The sequence below is a fragment of the Amblyomma maculatum genome, chromosome 10 (genome assembly GCF_055883805.1).
Source record: "Amblyomma maculatum isolate TAMU_Amacu chromosome 10, ASM5588380v1, whole genome shotgun sequence".
NCBI lineage: Eukaryota > Metazoa > Arthropoda > Arachnida > Ixodida > Ixodidae > Amblyomma > Amblyomma maculatum.
This window is the reverse complement of record NC_139353.1, coordinates 7,294,427-7,318,736: the sequence shown is the minus strand read 5'-3', so window position 1 is coordinate 7,318,736 and position 24,310 is coordinate 7,294,427. Positions and strand designations below refer to the sequence as shown.

Below are 24,310 nucleotides of genomic sequence, written 5' to 3'. Positions count from 1 at the left end.
GTGTGGGTGAAGCGGAATATCACATTATAAGTGGCAGTTATAATGACGCTCGTCGAGATCGATGCTTAATCCTGACAACGTGAGCTTCTCGACACACAACATGGGGCTTTGTTTCCATCATCCACAGCATTTAGATGAAGTGAACCTCTAAAAAAGGAAAGCATGGTGACAGTTACTGTTTAGTATGGGTAAGCGAAGACTACATTGATCAGCATACTGAAGTTGAAATCCAGGAAGCCGCTTTGCGCAGAAACATGAGAAGCATTCACCGGGCAGAAACTCTCTGGCTCGTCAAAGCTATTACCAAATATGTGAGGCTGCTATTAACATGATATCTTCTCACCACGTATCTATAACACTCTTTATAGTGGAGTTATTTGTTCGCAAATATACTAAAATAAAGCATAACTTTAACTAGAAATATTATTGTAATCTTAATACCTTACCCTCAATGCCTCAGAATTCATCTTTTAAGTTTTGATTGCGGTCTTCGGCAAGATGGCATAAAACTCATTTAACACCACTTGAGCTGCGTAGTGTCTTCAGCTGGATACGAACTCAACGACATTTTTCTCCGTTTTCACAGCAGCGCAGTAACCTCTCTTCAAAAATGAAAACACAAATACACACACCGCAAATGTTTTCTAAGGTTGATTCACCAATACACCATACCTTCTTGTTAGTGTTGATTTCGCGCTTTGGTATCCCAGGAATGAGCCACTGGGTGCAGCGAACGATTGCTACTGAAAAAAAATAATACTTAAATTAACATATTGGTTTAAGGAAACGGCCACACTATAATAGCACAGTCCACGGAGACAGTAGCACCAAATCCGCACCAAAATATAATGATTGCCGGTTATTTCGCTTAGCCTATGCTATAGCCAAGGTCATAAGCATCGGTGACCTCTGGATTCCCCTCCCTTTGTCTTATGTATTCATATATTTCGCGACTAGGTTCATCAGTTTTTACAGTCGCATAGTGTGTATAAATGAGTTTTTCTTTTTAATAACCAGTGGCAAGGCCATTACTGGTGCAATTCATCCTTGTTTTGATGTCTGGTTTAATAAGAAATAATATTCTTTTTGTGAACAAAACATTTACTTATTTTGATACTCCCACCTCGAACATTTCTCCGTTGCCCGTGGGGGTCACTGGGATTCCGTGGTCATTGTAGCACATAGCTTGTGCACTCTGGGTTTGCACCAAGCGTCCTGTACCTTTAGAGCTCAGCTTAGGTTTCTAGCGTAAAAAAAATCGCTGTATTTTCTTAATTTCTGAAATGCTCGGAAATTGCTTTTCTCGGAATCATTAATTTATAAAGCATCTTCTTTTCCATAGCTCCCAATTAAGCAGTGTGCTCTAAGCACGCAACTAAGTTATTTTTAGGAAACACATTTCCAAGCTATGATGTGTTTTAGAGTTTTAAAAAAAGAAGGGTGCTGTAGCAGATACATTGCTTCTGGAAATATTCAGTTTCTATTAAAAACGCCTTAAATATAGAAATTTGCGAAGGTATTCATTGAAAAATTCAGTATGCCGTTATCCAGCTTATCGCCAACACCAATTACTATTCTGAAATTATGCTTTTGAGATCGCTGCTGGATTCTAGCTCGACCACTTTTTCTGAGCGGAAAAGGTACACCACTAAAGATAGCGCTGCATGCATTATATATATGAAAGTCTGTTTCTTTTTATTTCGAGGGCCGTATACTATACTATTCCTCAGTACCTTTAACACCAAGAAGATAAAGGTGTTGCAGGTATTTTAGTAGGTGCGAAACACAGTAAGGAATAAATGTAAAAAGAAAGACCCTATCGAAAGTGTTCTTCGAGGAAGGCGTGAATGTTACAATGACGCGATAGCTTTTGACCCGCCCAAGAAATGCTTGCCGCTCTATCCATGTGCATGCTCTGACAGCAGCTCGGTTTATTCCGACCGTTCGCAGTGAGAATGCCAAATTCGCCTTTTACTTTACAGAATTTTTCCACCTCATATAATACCGCGCATCGTAGCCACAATCGCGTACACCTGTATCTGTAAAATATTACGAGGATATGCTCGCCGCACTAAGCGCGCTGTGGGCTTACTTACCGCGACCTAGGCTCCTCAGCTTCTTCTTTTCTCACTGAGCGTATTCTCTGCATATTTAGGAAAGAAAAGTAGAATTTAATCTTGTCGTGATAGGGAGTAAAATGCGGCTGTGAAAATAAAAGGGTGGTAATTTAAGCTGAGGAAAACTGCAAGAACTAGAGGGTTAGCGAATAAAGATGGCCAAGTTGGTAGAAATTGTGTAGGAATCTAAGAGGGGCGAATTAGACAGTAAGGTAAAGCATGAAGAAGAAAACAAATTATACCAGAACGATATTGCCTCTAACCGCTCACCCAATAAAAGAAGGGTGTTCGAACAGCGAATTTATCAAGGTAGACAGCTTGTAGACTCAAATATTAAAATGGCGACTTTATCAGTAGCGGCATCCTTCCGATAGGAATAAAATATGTAAGGTTCATGAGAAATATGTTGTGCATAGCGTATAATAAGCTATGCTGCACGAAGCCCGAAAAAAAGACGACACCGGTTGTTTTATGCGGTGTCCATTTTTTTTAGTCTATATTTATTGCCTCTGGGCATCAGTAGGTTATGAGATGAGGGATGAATAAGTGATTAAATAAATGGAAAAAGGTTGGCTGATTTTATGAAGTCCAAGAGTGAGCGATGATGAGGTCCCTGCGTCCAAGTGACGTATGAGGCAGGATTGGTTTGCTGAAAGGCCAGCTATGCTCAGGTGCCGGATTCGTGTTGGCTTGAGTGCTGGACAGTCCCACAGCAAGTGGTGGATGTCGGCCTCGACATCTTCGTTGTTACAGATCGGGCATCCTGGGCGAGGATATAAGTGTTGGAAGTATGACCACGTCCTATTGACAGCTGGTATAAGGGCAACACCGACCCGGATCCTCCTAAGCGCAACCTCCTCTGCACGGGTGAGACCGCGGGGAAGGGATATCGCACACGGAGGGGTAAGTGCACGCGTGCGGCGCCGGAGGTGCTCCTTTCTTGACAAAAGGAGGGTAGCGTCGTCGACTTCGAGAAGCCGTGGGATTGATGCGTCTTGGTTCACGAGGCGGGTTGCAAAATCAGCTTGACTTTGGGAAGGCAGCAGATCCCGTGGGACCCACTCAATGCGTATTGATTGTGGGATGCGCGGCGCAAGCGGGTGGATGTCCTGGCAAATTGTAGGGCAGCGGCTGACACGTCGGAGCAGACGTACTGCTTGAAGTGCGTCAGTGCGGATAACAACGTGTGCTGTAGGGAGCATGGTTATAGAAGTCAGGGAGCAGAGTGCCTCCTGAACTGCCACAAGCTCAGCGCAGAAAGATGTAAGTAGTTCCGAAAGCTGAAACGTAGTTGTCTGATTCAGGCTAGGTCTCCGCGGACAGTAGATTGCCGTTTTGGCTTCACAGCCTTGCAGGCTTCCATCTAAGTACACTACTATGAAATCTTGAGGCAGGCTAGTATCTTGCTCTTCAAATCTCTGGCGTAGCAACGATGCAGAGTTGGCAGACGTCTGTCTGCGGATGTCAGTTGGCTTGTTGTCTCCTAACTGTATAAATTTCCAGGGAGGGAGAACTGGCGCAGGTGACTGAAGAATAATGTGTGACGTTGCATACGCCCTCAGTGCTTGCGTGGAATGTGACAAAGTGGCCTTGAGTCTGCGAGCATCACAGACTCAAGGCCACTTTGTCCATTTTAGCAAAGTAGTTTCACATTACCCCCCTAATGAGTTATATCTGACTTGACTTTGAAGCCTCGATGAAGCAGTGATGCTTGTATCTGTCCTGGTGGTCATGGCCGGTTTGACAGACATTGTTTTTTTGGCCAGCAACTTTTAGAAGAGAATCGAGCCTGTATACAGGAGACAATCAATTTGCTAGCCATCAGTAGTATTAAAACCGGGGCTGAGGTAGATTCACTAGATACACTTACCGCACTAGATAGGTAGATATGCTCAGTAGGCAGTATATAAAGGTATCTAGTGACTCTAGGCCGAAGGCAGACAGATAAGCTTTGCTAGCCACTGTGTGATGTGCATGCAAGTTTTACGAACATTTTCTGCAGCGCAGTTCTCTGTCTCCCAGGTTATAGAGATTATTTCAGAAAGCTAAAACCTCACCACGTGACGAAATGGGACCTATATATTACTTTCAGCAGACCTGGCGGCCTAAATGTGCTCGGAGCCAGCCGAAGCCAAAGTTGATTTTGTGCACTTTCTTTGCTCTACAACCATTGTTGGCCACAACCATAGCTGGACATAGGTGCCTCAGCCTACATTGCCTTTAGCTCATAGAGAGGCGAATGTACTCATGCTAAGTAACGATGAACGCCGAACGAAAGCTCCTGACCTCCGACCAAAGACATTATATCTTACATAGACTACAATCCCGCAGCGTCAAGTTGACATTGCGAAGGACTCTGAGGCCCCGACATCATAACTGTGCGTAGCCGGCTCCCGACAACAAATTTAAGGCCATGCAGTAGATAATGCAGAAAAGTCAATGACACTGTTGCTATAGACGAAAGTATTTACGATTCAGAAGCATTCTTGTTCAAGAGAATGCTCTGAGATTCGCAGCACTTTTCGGTGACACCGGTGTTCCCGCAAGTAGCGGATGGTTGCATCGTTTTCGAGCGTGCTACGCAATCGCATGAAAACAGGCCTGGGATGAAGCGAGCAGCTCGGGCACCGCTGCTGCAAGCACGTGGCGAGAAAATAAATTGCGTGACGTCATCAGTGACTTATGTAGTCCGATTTATAAAATGCGGTCGAAACCCGTGTATTTTGGCAACTTTTCTAGACCAAAACCACGTGCTATATGTGGAAAGAGAACAAATGTCAGGATCACACAGTAGTGTGTTGCTGTAACACATTGAATACGCACCAGACGACACCTTCAATTATCGGTTGCTACTCCAGTCCGAAGTCTCTTAAAAGGCTTGCCTCGCTCCTGTGTGATTACACACAAAATTCAAAGGCCAAGATGTGGCATGAAGTGCTTACGTTGTGGATTAGGGGTATCAAAGATTAGATGGCCGAATAAAATCAAAAGGTTTTGTTATTTGTGCATAATTGCTCAGCTTTGTAGATAGCACACGTCTCAGCCATATCCGAGTTGTGTTTCTGCCGCCAAAATGTACGTAAATTCCAAAGCCTCTTCATCTTGGCATCATAAAAAAATGTAAAGGTACACTACTTACAGCCACTTAGCTGCTCATTCTAGTGAATCTTAGAATGCAGAAGCCTCACCCAATTAATATGTGGCAGGCAGCTGAAATACGCAGCTGCCAGTCGCCCATTATTTGTTGGACTGTGAAGCCAACAATGACGATGAACTGTTGGCAGATATCAGGTACGTACTTTGAAAACTGGAGTCCTGTGGACACTAATCTCAGAGAGAACTGCGTTATCGATGACAACAATGAACCTGATGGCTAGAAAAAACTGTCAAAAAGACTAGGCACAGGCAGTCCTTTGCCCTTTGGCTACTGTGCCGTCCGCGGCTCTATGGTAGAAACATGCGCCACCGACACTACCGAAGAGATTCTAGCGAACGCAATACTTCCGGAAGGAAAGGAAGAAGATCCAACCGTCGAGGAAGCACCAAATTAGCACTTGAAGAAGCAATTGTTTGCTTGCAGATACTGAAGGCATTAGCTGCCTAGTAGACTACTGCGCCGGATGAACTTCACGAGAGCGTAGACAGAGTGACTCAATTCATGGCCACAGAAATCCCGAGTGCAAACGCGCAACAAGATTACTGCGTTCTTCCCTTGTAAATGATTATAGTGAAAAACAAACGGGTTTAAATATCATTTGATCCCTGGATTTTTGCTTTTGCTAACAGAAACAAGCTGCAGTTTGCTTATTCCAATTCGGGGAAATTTTTACTTTAACAAACGTTTCCGTGAGGTACCTTGAAGTTTGTTCAAGTAAAGTTTCGCTGTGTACTCCACGCCTGCAATCCGTGTGATCTGCTAACTTCCACAACTCAAAGGGATGCTCGTGATTTTTCGCACATAACGCCCACCGTCACCGTCTAACCTCCAACTCCGGTTTCCAACCTACACTCCGCCCCACCCCTCTTCCGCCGCTTCCCATCTCAGCCTCCACTCGCCACAGCGCTACCGTTCGCAATGCTTGCATTAGCTTACAATGCTTCAGATTGGATGGCCACGCGGAAAACTTTAGGCTGGGTACACTTTAGCTTCGCTTTAAGTTCAGCCCGCGATAGCATTAAGAGGTCTCCCGGATATGCATGTTGATTTCCATCTTGTTGTTCGAAACTTTGGTTGCGGGTGCCCGAGCAAGATCCTGCGCCAATTTGAATAATGCTAACTGGGATGGGATTGGCCCTGAGCAACCTTATTTCTGTCCATTGGTTACGATAGCGGCGACCTCGCTCAGGCCAGGAACATGCGCCTGAGCGCTGCGCTCAAAGATGAAGTCAGGCAGGAAAAATATAAAGCATATAAAACGTCTAACTGAACCATCATCTCAGCACAATACAGAAATTTGGGAAACTGAATCGATATCGAATCTGACTAGGTACGGGCCAAAACTGTGATCCTGTCTAATAAAGAGCGCTGTTCTGTGTTATACAGTGGTCGAGAAGATTGCCTTCATTATGCGAATGAGGACTAAAAACGACTGGTTAAAAATGTTTCGTCATAATTTTGATTGCTTTCATTGCGTAATTTGCTAGAAATTTCAGCCCACCTCACTTCATTCACATTTGTATGTAGCAATGCCGGGTGTATCTGTGTAGAAAGTTGTAGTTTTAGTGCACTTTTTCGGCACGAATGATTCGTAACTCATCGAGAAGAACTTCATGTAGCTTCCTTATGTTAGGGCTAGCAGAAACTGGAATGTGTGTTTTTCTTTTTTATAAACAAATTTTCGCACGTTGAGGCACTCTTGTTTGAAGGTGTTTCTTTTTTACATAAATGTAGAAATTTGGCGACAAAGCAGTTCTGGTGCCTTTTCTAAAGAGCCCTTAATTGGAACTTCCCAGGTGAGGAAGTATGAAGGTAGATTCAAAGCTCTATAATCTCGCTTCTTGACAGGAGCGCATGTTCAAACGTACATCTCATTTTGCGCTTGCGCAGAAGGCGTCCCCGGCAGCATGACCGACTCCGAGTTCCCGGTTGCAGCGTGGGCAAAGAGAACATTCGCCCCTGGCCATACAAATATACTAATGTGCCAATACGCAGTCTGTTAGCAGGTTTCACTAACCCGGAATATCTTCTAGAGCAAAGAAACAGGACAGTGAAGAGAACTATTTCCGATCAGCCGCTGGGTGTCCGTTTCTGGGACAATGACCCCGTCGAAAACAGAAGCGCGATGGGTTCTATGAAAAGGAGACCATCTCATGCTTTATGATAAGGAAAGAAGGCTTTCTTATCACCTAGGTTTATAGCAAATATTGGGAGCACACTAAGAAGCGCGGGCACTAACCTCTTATCTCCAAGCGCTCTAAGTATAGTTGTCGTCCTCTTGAAAACACGGAGCAGAAAAAAACGATATGGTATAATTTCTTTGGAGACCTAAATGTACCTATGTTCCTTAGTGCTCTCAAATAATGTTTTTAGTCAATATTGTGATTTTTGCATTTGTTTCCAGGTTATTAATACATAACCTTCACACAATATGAAAATCTCGAGAGAAATGCTCATTCTTGCTCATATCGACAACTGTTTTGTTTTTGTTTACGTAAAGAGAACTGATTATGAACACGTTTTTTTAAGATTGTTAAAAAGGAGCCTAGAGAATCCGCCAAAATGCTTATGTTGATATAATAACTGTAATCGAACCGGAACCTGCTTATTCAATCCCTATGGAAAGGCAGCAGAAGCAACATAGGTGATCCCCTCAGTCGAAAGACAGTTTAACGGGAACGAGAGTGGTCGGTCGGCGAGCGGAAACTTGACCGTAGCCTGCTACACCAAACTATAGATTAAAGGTGATGGGAAAGAGGTAGTACTAGTAATCATCTTAGGTGCAATTTAAGTGTGCACAGAGTGCCCCTGTGTTCGTCTTAGCAAAGGGGTTGCAGGTAGCAAAAAGCAAACTCCTTACATTATTCTCAATAGATATTCAGCAGGGCTATATTTCGTTAAACGGTAAGTGAACTTGGGACTTTTATTTATCAATAATCAATGACAGTGAAAGTAACATTGTTTATCCAGAATAACTGCCTACATCGTATTCAGATATATGTGGCGCAACAAACACAAACACAAGAGAAGATACACAACAACTCTAATACATTTAATTCATTCGGCATCATAGGTCAGCTAACGGTTGCTCACCGTATATACTCTCTGCCAGCCTGTCATCTTTTAAAAATTTTATCTTCAATTTCATACTGGAAGCACTACTTTTCATCTGCCACTAAAGATAATGATTGCATTTTATATGCTTCGAGCTTAATGGCAAATCAGCATACAAGAAATATGGGGCACTGGCTACCGTTTTTATGATGTTCTTTATGGTTAAATTGACTGTAGGTCCAACTACGCAAGATGAGAAAGCCATATAAGACGCCAATACTTTCGAGGGCACTAAGCTTTAAAGCATGAACTGGTGAAGACAGCCTTGCTGAGTTTAGGGCTCAGCCAAGGGGCTTCTGCATTATAATTCGCTTGTATGAATTTTATGAACATACTGTCGACATTCTTTTTTGTGCAACATAATACGCATTAGGATTTATCCAGCGTCATTTTCTCTATAGGTGATGCAGCAGTGGCTCTGAAAGGGGCAAAATTTTTAAATATCAAATATTCCTTTCTGTCCGTGCAAAAAAAAAAAAAAGAAAATACTCGTCGCCGATGACCATGACATATCCAGCTCTTAACGCTAGCTGGAAAGTTTTGATAAAAAAATGTCATTTCTTCAGTAACGTTCTGGCTGTTTTTCTTATTTTACCTTGCGAGGTTCAAGCAACGTTTTCGATAAATGATAATTTAAGTGTAAGTGAGCTCCTACATAATCTCTCTTTCCCGTTAGTGATTAACACCACCAAACTCTATTGTTTTTTCGCCTAGCTACTTCTTGCAGTCATTGTATATAAAACTTAAAAGACTTAACATTTTTAGATGACGCATTTATAACCCGTTTTCCATGGGGCTTTAATTATGGAAGCCAGCAGAGCCTATAGTGACCGACTGCAGCATCGGTTAACTTTATTCTAATGTTTGGAGTCGGTTTCAGTTGGCTTATAACTTAATGGACTGTGTTTTTGTACGCTTGTGCACAGCATGTGCTTTACTATGGAATATCTACTCACAAAATCATATCAGGATTACAGGGCCATAGATTACTAAAATCCACCGCTGTGGCTCGTTGGTTAGGACACTCGAATGTTAATCTCAAGGACACGCGTTTCAACCCTGACAGAGCAGAACCTATAGAAATAAATTTAATCCAAACGGGTATCTCTAACGTGGGCTGTCATCATAGAACAGTACACAGGTGCCTTATTTTCTACAGGAGCAGAAAGCAGAGCCCGCGCCTACTCTTAAATATTGGATATATAAAGCTCTGGATGGTCCAAAATTCTTGAATCCTCCAGTGCAGCTTTCATCATAGCCTTAATCGCTTTGGCATGTTAAATACTATAAATCAACCAAGAATTCTTTACACCAAAAAAAAGCTGGAAAGCAACTGGAGTATTTGTTATTTAAGTGTTTGTCCGTGATCCCTCTACTGCAGCGTCCCTCTATCCTCAGTCGCTTTGGGACTTTTAGCCTCATAAACTAAGTCAAAGTTATGAGTTGAGTCTAGACTTACTCTACCGCGTAATCATGCGGATGCCTACTGGCATAGGGAGGACCAGACTCGTCAGATATGATTAATGCACAGGCACTGAAGAAAGTTCCAATCCTTCATACCATTTCATATATTCTAAGCAATCAACACCAAAAATCCCAACTCCCAGCTGCGCACAACACCATGTATAAAGTCGACCTACTACTCCCCGTTCAAAGCTGTGCCTTCCGTCTGTACAGCACAGGACTCTTTTTATCGATAACAAAACTGCTTCAACAACTCAGGCAAACAACACACCTGTCTAGCAGAAGTTAGAGCAGATGGGCACTCTAGGAAGCCGGAAGCAATTAAATAGAACCCCGTATATCAGAACAGACCCACTCCTTAATCCAAATTATTGCATAGTTCCCCTTCATGTAGCCTAAGCCTCATCAGACACGAAGCCAGCATAAGGCTTTAACTACTCATCAACCCCATCACGATTGTACTTCCAATTACACCGACACTCCACGTAGTATAAGTACAACAGGTTCACTTGAATTTACTGTCATCCCCTAGTCACAGATCATCTCCAAACATCGGGCCAGTTACTTCTACATTTTAAATACATCCCATAGTAACAGCTTTGTCATATAATTAACACAGACATATTGCCTGTTCTGATTAGTACCTTGTTGTCATATCCATTCCCACTGGCAACCTTTCCTCTGACATTCGCGAAGAGCTGATTAAAACTGGCTGAAGTCCCCTAAACCAGTTTCGATAGACGGGCTCCTGAAGGTGCCAAGATGGCAGGTAACGAGCTGCCATAGATCAACTCACCCGCGAAACTTTACACTGGGCACATGTATTTTCCTGCCCATACTCATATGTGGGCTGGAGGGGCTTGATTATTGAAAACAAATCGACATAAACTATGCCAGCCATCGAGGAAGTAAAGAGATTATTTCATTGCCGCACCCTTAACTCTCCGCCGCAACCATTCATCTCCTACAGAAAATTCAACTTACCATTTTTACCACCGGCTAGGCCCTATCTGTACCATCATCAGACCAGTGGAACCATGCGCCAATGTTTTTTACTGTATCTTTGAACGTCCATCAGCCATCATATCACCGCATTCCCCCTCCGATAGTCCTTGGAGGGTTCGGCCCGCCTCATACCACCTGTCAGACCAGCTGCCCTCGTAAGGCAAGGTCGTTATAAGCATGGCGGCTAAAGCAAGGATGAAAATAAAGTATGTTTTCTCTTTCTCTATACTTATTTTCCCTCTGTCTCTTGTTTTCTTCCTGAATAAAGCTATTCAACAATGGCTCAACGCCCTCCCCTAGTACTGAAAAGCACTGTCATTGCACTTGCTGTTACCAATTATGATCCTTAGCAGCGCTGCTTCAATCCATCTATCTAATGTCCTTAAACCGTTTCCCCAGGAGTGGTATTACATGTCTAACCACTTTTTATTAGGATAACCATTTGCCTTTCAAGCATTTAGATGGACAGAATGACATGTTTAGGTTCTTTATCCTGCAGCATTGTTCGTTGAGATCATTTCTTTCCACTACGCTGAGGCCTTTTCCCTTTTCTGCCGAAGTTGATTAATAGTTGGTATAAAAATTTGTAGATGCATCATAGATCAATTTATTTTAACTATATTACGATTACCTATATATAACACCAAAATGTACACTGCTTCAAAACTTTTCGCGGTCTTCTATATCCTCGCCTTCTGACACATGAGCCACTTTTTCTTTCGCCTAATGAAAGCATCATTTTCAGCACAGAATGCACTATCCAAGAAAAAAAAATGCCAGTAGACCAGCAGCAATCTTGGTACAATTTGAAGCAGCGCTTCTGAGTTCCAGGCAATCGTCGCCACAGAGCGCCATATGCCTATCATAAAGCTATGTTCGCAGTAACTACCTATTTGGCCGCGAGGCTGGCCCTCGGATTGCATGTGTGTTCAACTGTGGGTAATTTGTGATAAGACGCTTTCTTCTAACCCCTGGTTTGTCCTTGTCCCAAATTCGTCGAAAACAATGCGTGCCTTGGCATGAAAACGACGGCACCTAAAGGTTATAGCGCAGTCTACATAAGCTCACATTTGCCAGCCGCAACCATCTATATCAGTCGCCGAAAAGGTAAGAGTTTAGAGCTAGATAGTGGCCTTGTGGGCAAAGTAATGCTTGTTGTAGAAATCTCTCTTACTCTGAATTTTTAACATTTAATGTGCGTTTTCCGTTCATTGAAAACTGGGTCTAATGTCAACAGAATGCCATGGTTCAATTTTATATGCCGTACTGCATGGGGCTGACAGGCTGCGAACAGAATTGAGAAGCACGCATCTTTGTTTTCATTTGGGAACAATAGCACATTGGCAAATTGGCTGTAGTGTGTTTTACTTCTATTTCTCGAGGCTACTAAGCTGTTACGTATGCCCAAACAGCACCTATAAGCTTATACTGGCACAAGGGAAGCGAAGTTGCAAGGACATTAGCCTGGTGTTTAGATTTGCGATTGACTTTTCCATGTCAAGCGTTTTTTTTTTTATTCACGCGATTGAAACCGTGAATGCAAATGTTAACCAAGATTTGAATTTTGTTGCACGAAGTATTGAGAACTACTTAAATTGCAACGTTAACGTGCGCGAACCGGGCCTATAGTGAAATCTACACACCAAAGAGCTCTAAACAATTCCTAATAGCTAACTGAAAGCTTGCCAACATAAAGGACAGCCGAGTTGCTGTCGAAAACATCTCTTCGCGCGGCCATGCCAACTGACGCACTCAGAAAAGATATTGAAACCTCTTAAATACGAAAAAGCACTGACAGGGGAGAAGAAAAGATAAATATTGTCCACAGCATATTTGCACTGGGATTAGGAATCTAGCGAATGTTTTTTCGGCGTTGAATGGATCGGAGCTGACAAGGTCTCTCAAAAGCGAATGAGGTCAAGAGAGTGTTGCATGCCTTCTTCAATAAGCTAAGTTGCATGGCACCCGGCTTGCTTTCAAGGGTCTTTGAGGAAAACCTACACGTTTATTTTATTATCTGCAAGAAATTGATTATATAATTTTTAGTCCCCTCTTTGTGCTTTCTGCAGAGAACGAAGCAACTTCAAATGAGAAATATGGATGTAAAATAAATACAACACTTGTCACTTTGGGAAATTTTAAAGTAAAATAACAGAATCTACACTGCAAAAGCAGCATTGGAATGAAATGGGATGCTTCGTAGCCTCAAAGCGCCGCCAGCAAGAAACATATTTGCCACCACGATTCACGTAATCACAAAGAAGCTGGCCACAATTTATGTATTTACGTTAACGCATATTCAGCCACAAAATATCTCCTTAAAAAGTGGAAATAAGGCTTCTGTATATAGTAGGGGCTAAGCAATGCAAGCGAACATCGATTTTTTCTTTTTCCCTTAGCAACGTGAAGACGGAACGATATATAACTTTCGCCACATAAACGTTATGTAGTAAGGAAACCAATATTTATCTCAGGTAAAACTAAGCGATACCTTAAGGCAAGAATTAGTCAGTGAAACTGCTATAATATAAAGAATATATTTATATGTCTCCTTTTTTTTTTTTCGTTACTAAAAAAACGTGCTGTTACGATAAATCTCGTTGCGCCATTTACCGGCAACACACGAACGAAAGCTCAGGAGTTCAATAAATTCATTTTACATTAAGTGAACCTACTTTGAAAATCTAGGCATTAGAATGCGTTGGAGTGGCATGTAGTAGGCGAACTTAATCCTTACCACAAAAAAATTGTTCATTCTACCATGTGAATGCATTGCATTTTACCACACCATAAACCAATATTTTACAAAGAGTATATGTTCATAGTTCCTCAACTTGAAGAATTTAACATAACCGGGTTAATTTCAGAGATATGGAAGATGCCTTAGCCTTGAAGCGGGTGTAATCTGGTTGCTGGTGATGAAGAGATGTATCGATACTGTCCCTGCGCGCAGAGATGATAACGAGCTTGAGCAGAGTGAACGCGGCTTCAAAACCGTGTCATTATTAGAGCAACACGTCTGGAAAAAAAATAGTTTTGCACACAGTAAATGAGACATGCGTGTTTAAAATATGCAGTTTCAATCTTTTGGCAATGTCTTTGGTTTAAAGTATGTCTAGTCAAAGGCCATTACGAGAACTGTGATTCTCTTAAATATATTACAAATCACAATCTTTGCTTAGATGAACACCTCCATAGTTTTTTCTGCAAATTAACCAAAAGCTTCGTGTCAAAGTTGACCTAAAGTTTTCTTTACGCCTCGACATAAAAATGAGCCAATTTTGTTGCAGGAAACACCACAGCTCTGTGATGAACTTCGAAGCTTACAAGAACATCAATGGCGTCCCGCTGCTCCAACTTTTCCCTGACACCAATGTGCGTTCTGCCATGGAGTACCAGCCCTCAGCTGAGGATGTGATAATCGTGACGTATCCAAAATGCGGCACGACATGGACTCAGTACATCGTATCCAATATTTTGACAAGAGGCAGCCCGCCAAACGACCCTGCAGAGTATATGCTTTACGCGCCTTTCATTGAATTGCTTGGAGCTGAAGCAGCGAACAGTCCGGCGAGGGTGGGGCCCCTGATTACACATCTTCCGCTTAAGAACATGGTGTTCTCCAAGAAAGCCAAGTACATTTACGTGACCAGAAATCCTTATGACTGCTGCGTTTCATTTTACTACTTTCTAAAAGGCATGACACCCAAGAACTGCTCAGATGTCTCCTTTGAGACTTTCTTCGAAAATTTTATTTCCGGAAACGTCGTTTACGGTGACTACTTTAACCACCTTTTAATTTGGTACAATCTAAAAGACGAAGAGAACGTGTTGTTCCTCACGTATGAACAACTAAAAGAGGACACAGAAGCGATGATTATAAAGATAGCAGACTTTCTCGGAGAAGAGCATGGCAGGGCACTGAAGAAAGATCGTGTGCTGCTCGAAAAGGTTTTGGAGTCGTCCACTCTTGAAACCATGAAGGTTGTCTTCAACTACAATCCTCTTGAGCGGATAAGAAGTTTGGTAGAGCTGTCACCAAAAAAGTGCTTGAACTCTTTGGAGCCTTTCAGAAAAGATGCTGCCGTGAAGAAAGAAATGCACGAAGGCTCAGGCTATGTTAGGAAAGGCATTGTCGGTGACTGGAAGAACCACTTTACACCAAATCAAGTCACGAAAATGAAACAATGGATACATGAAAACACACAAGGAACTGATGTGATGAACTTGTGGAGTCACTTAGGTCTGCCCTAGGATCTCATCCCTTCTGTAATTCTGGGTAATGCATATTTTTTTACCTTACGCAGTACGAATGTTAGCTGATGTTGCTTGGTTCATTTCGAAGCATTTAAGCTGAGCATGCTTTTGCAGCCTCTGTTCTTGTAACTTCTCCTTCAGACGTGTTCCGTCATTTCAGTCAACTTTTAATGTCAGAGGTACCTATTAAACACTACGTTGTCAAGCTAAAGTAGGGGTGATATGAATTTCAATAAAAGTATTCCTGCATCAGCGATTGCTCAACTTTGTACTAATGCGTTTTATATAGGACAACCACCAGATTGACGCGCGTTGCGCAAAATGGCTTGCATGAAAGGGACTAGCAATGAGATCAGAGAACAAGCATTTTCGATGTATTTCTAAACGTCCCAAATCAGATACTCGCCAAGCAACGGCAGGATCTTGTTACTCTTGCTCAATTTTATATGCAGATAATTGAAAGGGAAATGAGGGGCACATTATTACGGAGTTAAAGCAGCTGAGAGTCTATGAGTCTAAGGCAAACGTTACGGATTTTTTTTTTTTTTTTGGTTATTGATATTTGAAAATAAATATTCTTATGGCGATTATCGGGATAAAGAATAATAAATGAAAAGCGAGACGAAAAAATTTGGAGGACGCTTAAGCTTCGACTTTAAGAATGGAACGCGATGGCGTTATCGAGCAACTTCATTTTTATTTATTAATCCTTCCGAGACGTAGAAGCGCTGCCAGCCACCTTGCCGAAACGCGCGGGCCTCAAGTTGCAGACGCATTTCATCGGCAGCATCGTTGCCGATCCGAGCCGGCGCGATGACGATCTCGCAGGTCATGCCCTGTCTATCTTCTTCCGTGCGCCACATGCAGGATGGCGCTATGTGCACGCCAAGCGAAAAGGAAGTACAGCGAAAAAGTAATTTGCCACTCGCTTAACTGCGTGTTCTCTAATTCTGTAATTTACCCCAGAATACACTTCTCTAAGTGACATTTTCTGAGAAAAAACCGCAATCAATAGACGCGCCTTTGTCCATTTCAAACTATCTAGCCCAGGAGATGATGTACTCAAGCGAGTTAAGAAGGTGCCAATATCACCACCAGTCAAATCATTTTTCTTTAAACAGCCCACTAGCACATTATCAGTCAAAACATGGATGCACACTAAAGGCCTGTTCGTCCCTTGGTCAACAAACTGTATCTTGTGTAACAGACAAGAGACGATAGAACACGTGTTTCTGGACTGTTGGGATGCCTTTTTTTTTCTGGGATGTGCTCCAGAGAACTTTAAAAATATAGCTATCTCTAGATGCATATGGCATACGATTTTTACCTTTTCCTAATACAGAGGAGTTTCCCTCTGATACAATAATGCTCCTGGGCCTCCACAGCTTGTGGAAAACGAGAATGCAGTTTAACAATGCATATATACAAGTCAATCCTGTACATGAACATTTCATACACAGTGTTGTGCGGTTCAGGGAAGTGCATATGACACTCCCCGAGCAGCCACAATGGATTCATGTGCTTGACAGTTTGGTAAAACTGAAAAAGTTTTAACCCGCCGTGTCACGCGAAAGTGTGCTGGCACGTTTTATTGTTCATCGTCTTGTTTTGAATGTCAGAGTCGGCAATAAAGAAAAAAAATAAGGCATGGTGGAGTGGTTAGCGTGCTCGTCTCGCACCCCGAAGGCCCACGTTCGATTCTACAGGTCTTCGATTTTCCCTACTCGTTGTTATTTATTAATGCTTCTGGGAATTTTCGCTCACGGCCAACGCCGGACGACACGGGACGGCGACCGTCGACGACGACACCGACTTTTCTTCGATACGGGGCCCTTAACGCTGTCGCATTAAAACAACACTCCGATGGTATGAGTCAAACCCACGACCTCCGAATGTCGCGTTCTGTGCTCTTCCAACTGAGCTACGTCGGCGGCCGTGCAACCTTCCGCTTGGTTGAGTATTTTGTTGCCTAACCGAAATCTGGATGGATGGATGGATGGATGGATGGGTATGGAATATAGGAGCGTCCCCTTTGAAACGGGGTGGTGGCAGCAGCTATCATGCTCATTTTTCTGCCTATATCTTAATTATTGATTTAGATTGGTTAACTATACCATCATTCTATTTATTGTGAGCGTTCACCAGCGCCACCCTTGTCTCTAGCGGCGGATGTGGGACATCTCATACCGCGAGCGTCACGTAGAACGTGATCATTGGGGAGGGCGGCAGCTGTGCGAAACCAACTTACGCCGACTTTTCGACCTCCAGACTGCCAGAACCAAGACCCTCACAAGCTAATATGCAGATAATTGAAAGCGAAATGAGGGGCTCAACATTGCAGAGTTAAAGCAGCTGACAGTCTAAGGCAAACATTGGGGATTTTTGGTTTGGTTGTTGGTATTTTACAAGAATTAGTCTTATGGTGATTATCGGGATAATTAATATTAAATGAAAAGCGGAAGGAAAACAACACGCCGATGGTGGGAGTCCAACCCACGACCCCCGAATGTCGCGTCCAGTGCTCTTCTAACTGAGCTACGTCGGCGACCGTGCAACCTTCCGCTTGGTTAGGTATTTATGTTGACTAACCTAAACCTGTGAGTAGGGTGGTTGGAGACAACCTCACCGACGCCGCCATAATGAAGCACACGGGATCCGCTGCGCTAGCATGTGTAACGGCGCAGTTCTTGATTTCGGCGCTTCAGAGTGCTTTGAGTTGAATTGTCTTTTTCATCAATATCGCACTGCGTGGAATTTCACTCTCAATAGCCATTTTACACATCGGATTGTCGAATACGTAATTGTGCGACTTAATTTTACGGCCTCAAGTGACCGAGCTTGTGCGGCTGTGGGTATGGAAAATCCGTTAATATTTAACAGATCCTTTCGCCAGCATGTTCTGCTGCCCTGTGCGGGTTGAATAAATCATCTTATTGTTTTTCACGTGGCCTCTTTTTTTTTTTTTATCCGTGGTTTTACGGACAGCCGCACGTCAGCCGCTCGCGCCCTGCGGTTGGATTCGCTTTCGTTGCGCGGGCTGTTTCTCTTTTTTGAGCTCGAAGAGACTGATGTCGGTCTCTTCCTAATCTTTCGAAGTAAAAATTCGAGTTTTTTTGGCCGTATATAGCTTACAAGGAGCAATTACACCTGTTTGCAGGCAGACGCTGGTATATACTAATGATGCGTGAACGTTGCGACAGCGCCTTTTTTTTCTCGGCTCCCGCGAAAACCGACTTCTCTAGTTGTTGATAGCATACATGATTAAGCAAGGTTTTCACTCGTTTCGTTTTCCTCATGGGCGCCCATTGACCGGAGGTCCTTGAACTTGCTCTCATGTCGAGTTCGCTTGCACCATGGACATATGCAGCGGTTGCTCGACTGCGATTCCTCTGCTTTATTTTATTCAAGGCGATCTCTGCTGATTATTAAACTATGCATGTCAACCTACATAATTGTTAATTTGAGGTCATCATAAACTACACATCTTGTTTCCTGAAAATTTTATATTCGAAATAAAAGTAATCGACTTTAAAAAATTATTCATTACAAGAATAAAGTGACCATAACAGGTTTGATTGAAAAAGCTGCATTATTTTGGCTATGCTTGAACTACATTTTCTGCCGACAGGATTGGGTACTGAACAGTCGGGTTGTTGTAAATATAAATGCTAGACGCCTAAAGGTTGATGTTTATGACTGTTGCAGACAAGTATGTAACGAAGCTTATCAACCTCACCTCTAGCAGACATTAAACACAACAAAACCGAATACGATGCGAATTCGAAAAAGCGGAGCTTGTTGATCCAGTTGATGCATGGTACGAGAAAAAATAAACAAAAAAAATCAGCCAAAATGACGTGTGCATATTGAAAAGAAGGACACCGGTCGACGTTGGAAACACCACTGAAATTTTCTTTTTCGTGAAATTTTATTTTGTTTTTCCAGCGCCGCCCCTGTACTCTTATGAACGCGTCGTTTACGCTGGTTTTCTTTTTTTCACGTAGACGGCAAATCATATTTCTAAAATGCAAACTGCAATATAAATTACCAAGCCAGAAGGACCTATATATTGTGTATGTATAGTCGACTGTAACTCTTGTAGAAAAGATATGAAAGCAACGCGTCAAAAGAGATCCAAATCACGAATTATGTAACAAACTTAGAGCAAAAATTTTGATGTGCGCAGTGTGAAAGCATTTGCAACAATAATGAAAAATAAAAAAAAGGGAAAGACATCAACCACGAACTAGCTAGGAAGAAAGACTGGTAAATTTGATGTGTAGAGTGTGGTATAACAGTTAAAACAAAGCACTCTACACCAAGTTGACATCAGCACAGTCTAGCTTCCATAATTGTCACAATTGTAATATTCGCTTAGCCGGCCTTTGCACCGACAGTTGAGGAGGAGCTGCTGTCTTCCTCTCCAGGAGACGCGTACGTCACAATTTGAACAAGATGGCGAATTGTCGAGAATAGGGCCCCTGGAGGGACATTATTACAAAAAAAAAATCGAATTAAATTTCCGGTTTTACTTGGGAACTTCTTATGAAACATTACTTGGACACTTTGAAAGTAGATTATTTGCTTTCTATAATATCTAATGCGGTTTGAAGTATATAAACGACCCTATTTCCTTAATTGGTTAGAATGTTACGATTGCTTTTCGCCGTTGAAGTTTGGTTTCGTTTAGGGGGTTTAACGTCCTAAACGCGACTCAAGCTACAAGAGACATTGTAGTCGAGGGCTCCTGAACTTTTGATTCCCTGGGGTTCTTCAGCCTGCAGTGACATCGCACAGCATATGGGCGCCTTGCTTCTCTTGCCTATTCAAAGGCGGTCGCAGCAGCCGGAGTTCGATACTGCATCGTTTGACACAGAAGCCGAGTGCCCTAACCAGTGCATCACCATGCCGGGGCTCTTCAGTGGGAATTTATCGGACATGCTGTTTTTATTGTATTCGGTTACATACCTAACCCGCTATTTTTCTGCCGACGTGCATATGGATATGGGCATGTGGATTCGGGCGTTTAAATTTCTGCACCTTTCACCGTCCTTATGCTGGTTGTAATAATGTACTGTGGTAAATTATACAGCTGGCCATACTTTCGAAAACCTTTAAGATAGCAATAAATATATACATCGGTGAACTAATAAATGAATTATCAAAACGTCTTCCAAACGTGTTTTCTTACAGGGTCAAAGAAGTTGTGTATTTCAGGTTAACTTGCACAGGATGTTCGACCTTGGGAATAAAAATTTGAAACATATCGTAGGTTCATTTTCTGAATAATAAAACCTGAATGCTCATCATAGATCACATTTATGCATTCAGCTCTTTCAAAACGCCACAAAGTATGCCCATGAAGTGTGCTCAAGAAAGAAATCAGAGAAAGAAGGGAAGCCTCCGTGAATATGATTTTACAAGGCGGACATTTTGGTGCGTATTTTAGAAATCAAAGAACAACAAAAAATCATCGAGGCTCCACTATCGTATAGCATCAGTCGGAAGTCTTTCGTATCGCAGTAGTGTCTTGCAGTGCAAAGAGAGTTTCACGTTTGACGGCTAGAGGTGTATACTCGCTGTGCAGATAGGATTACTGGACGCTTTTTGAATCCGGATATTATCATCCTGCATGTCATTTCTGGGCAGCTGGCATGCCCACAAGAAAGTTGGCGTCTGGTTTGCTTTGGCGTCACTCTCCATTTCCTGCGTTTTCAACCGCCACAGGAAGCACTTCATCTGCATCTAACCTCAATTACCTCATGCGTCTGCGATCTCTTTCAAACAGGAAAATATTTGGCGTCTGGTTTGCTTTGGCGTCACTCTCCATTTCCTGCGTTTTCAACCGCCTCAGGAAGCACTTCATCTGCATCTAACCTCAATTACCTCATGCGTCTGCGATCTCTTTCAAACAGGAAAATATTTTAGTGATAAAGATTTATGTATCATTGCTGCAATGAACACTCGGTTGCTTTAGCAGGACACTATAAGTGCGAAGAATGTTTCAATGGCATGTACCGAAAGCCAACTGAACAAAGGTATTGGAGTGCAAAAATTAATCCAGGACACACATTGAATTACAGGCGAAATATTATGTACTGTACTCGTAACCAGTAATCAGCTGTCGCTTAAGCTGCAAACAAATAAAGCAGCACAAGATACGATATTGTCATCCACATATAAGAGTGCAAATTAGGTTGCTGGAGCAGAAACGACGCTTTTGTTCAACTGTCAACACAAGTAAAAGGAATACGTAACGCAGTTGCGCAGTTCTTAAGCCCGTGGCACAGGATAGTAGATACAACCCCTAATAAGAGCATGTATCGGGAAGAGAAATGTACGATTTTTGCCGATTTTGCATTACCGTCATAATTTATACAGAAACTGCAGCCGTCAGAAACAATTTATTAGTGCGCCAAATAGCAAAGATGCTACCTAGTTTCGATATCTATGCGCAAACGGTCTGTTAACTTGCTAGTAATACACGCGGCTGTCGTCTGTACAATAATACCAAAATTAAATCGGAATTGAACCTGTTGCCTGACTGAACAAACATTCATTTCAGCATGCTCTATCAATCAAATGCGCAGCAGAAAGCACGAGTGCCTGTACACATCTTGGTGTCCCACGTCAACATTCTGACGCTTGACTTATCGTCGGCCCGAGCTGGCCCGAGCAAGCTGCGTAAGCCGGACCACTGCTGAGTTTCGGCGGCGATGATACCGGCGGTGTTCTTTCAGCATCGTGGCGATTCGTCATAAGTGCCATCTCTTTTCATGTGTCTAGCAATTATTCTTCGGTTTGTCATAAAGGGTAATATGTTGTTCTGTGGCGCTAAAATGCTCGTGGATCGATTTGGCAAATACAATCGAAATTTTGCACATGTGACGGTAAAGTTTATGCAAAATGAACAGGATGAAATTGGCGCCGCTGTCTTTTTTATACAACTTCATTCTCAACAGCATTGAGCATCTCATTTCGTTGAACTTCATTCAATACAAATTGGTATTATTACACAGCAGAAATAAAGTTAGCCAGATTATCAGTGAATGGGATGTTGTCCCTCCTTCAGCTAACTAGAAACCTTTACTCTTCGCCAACATGCGGATAAATGCGCCGCAGATTGATGCGAATAAAAAAAACTTAAAATAGCTTCTTTCTTAGAAAAGCGAAAAATAAATATGGATGAATTTCCGCATCATGCTATTGGCATGAGACGTGCGCCAATTTGTGCTGACAACTTTACTAATGTCAATGTCATATATTTCATTTATTCTTTGCATGAAAATGGCAACTGGTCATGCCCAGACGCTACATTTCCCATTGCATTCCTTCATGCCTACAAAGTTGCAACCGCATTTCCCGAAGGAAACCGCAAGATATTACACTGTACAGGACAAATAAAATTCCCGTCAAACGAAGTATATAAGCCATGGCAGCCACGCGTTCAATGAAATCGATGGCATTACTGATGTAGCAAAAATTGCCCCGCAGCAAGAACAGCACCGCCAATTCGACTCTGCAGCGCCAGTTTACTCGGGCGCCCCAGCACGTTATAATCGGAGCATCAGAGCAATGTGGTCACTCGGATGTGCAGACGGGCTCTCGCTCTCTGCTGCGCATCTGATGCCACACAGCTCTAGCGTTGAAAGCTTCCCTGCCCGGCCCCTGCTCGCGTGCTCCGATTGACTTTTTAGCGCAAATGTAGTTTTGTAGCGAGAGCTGCACTGGCCACATTCTCTAGGACAGAACGCTTGTTCGAACACTGTGACGGCGCAGTGCATCGGAGTTGGACGTAGAGATGATGTCATACCACAAGAAGCCTTCTACACCCGAATGAGAATGGAATGGTCAGCGACGCATGGCAAGGGATGCTCTCACGTGAAGTGATTCCCATATGGCATAAATCAAGCTGAAACCATAAAGTACAATATGCAAAAACCATGTCTTTACTTTCAAGCCGAACTTATTCGTAGCCATGCAGATTGCTCTCGCGCAACTCCATGTTTAACCACAGTCTAAACCACACCTAATTTTATAATGCACGAATGTATTTAACTTATAAACGTTGTGGTCGTTGTGGTGAGGGCTAGTTGGGTGTTCGTGGTGAAAAGTTTGAACTGCGCGGAGGACAAGGTGAGGACGAATGTAGAGGAGACACACAGAAAGCGCTGACTGACAATTGATTTTATTTTCAGGGATTCAAAAGTATACACGCATGACGCAATGCGTGACAGAAAGGCAAATAAAAGAAATATAATTATCTTGGGTTGTGGCATGGGCATCGCACATTTGTTCTGTCAAGAATCGAATCATATATATGCTTGCGGATTTCTGAAAATAAAATCAGCTGTCAGTCCCCCCTCTGTGGGTGCGTCCTCTACCTTCGTCCTCGGCTTTCGCGCTGTTAAAATTTTCATTAAAAATTTTCATTATGCATTTAACAGCTACTTTATCAGGTCTCATTGTCCGTCACACTTCCGTCCACCAAGGCAGATAGTTCTCGCATAGTCGACCGGCTGCTATCAGATGGTGTTTAGAAATGCGTGTTATTGTAGAAAGTAGTACTTCATACTAATGAGAGGTAAGTGAACGTTAAACTGCTGATATTCTTTTTAGTTCGTCACTTCCAATAATACATTACGATAGTAAAATGTTTATAGTCAGTCTTTTATAGTCCGCTGCTAAGCATAGACTAGTGGCGTCCTCTGCCACATATAATGCGCACCACATATTTGTTTGCATTGCAGTAATTCCGCCAGATGAAGCCCCTTATCCAAAATGTAGCGGTATATATACTCGTGTATGTATGACCACTAGACCTCTCCCTGTTTGCAAACACTGTGACGTCAGGGAGGCACGTGACGGTGGGGGCGTGCCGAAGGAAACCCGGCTTGGTTGACAAAAGCGCTGCTTTAAGCCGAGTCTCCCTTATGCAAGGAGTGGCGGGAAGCTGTGCGCTGCTGTGCAATGTTTGCTTCAAATTTTGTGATAGCCATATTCGCATCCGGCACAGTATGCGGCACTCCTTAGTACACGCATCTATTAGCAAGTTTTGCCTCGAGAAAGATAACAGTATCGGCAAGCATGCATGCAATTATTTTTCTTCAGTGAGCTGGTACGGCCGCTTGCGGACGACCTGAAATCCTACCAAACGCTTGAAACTCATAGGACGTAAGCATGCTGGAAAACGGGT

General features: G+C 42.8%; 1 protein-coding gene across 1 annotated transcript; it reads left to right on the top strand.

Moving 5' to 3' along the window:
• Positions 1-14,166: 14,166 nt before the first annotated feature.
• LOC146175490 (sulfotransferase 2A1-like) lies at positions 14,167-15,111 on the top strand. Its single transcript, XM_084580780.1, has one exon. It carries the CDS (start codon positions 14,167-14,169, stop codon positions 15,109-15,111), a length of 945 nt encoding a protein of 314 aa, XP_084436906.1.
• Positions 15,112-24,310: the final 9,199 nt, after the last annotated feature.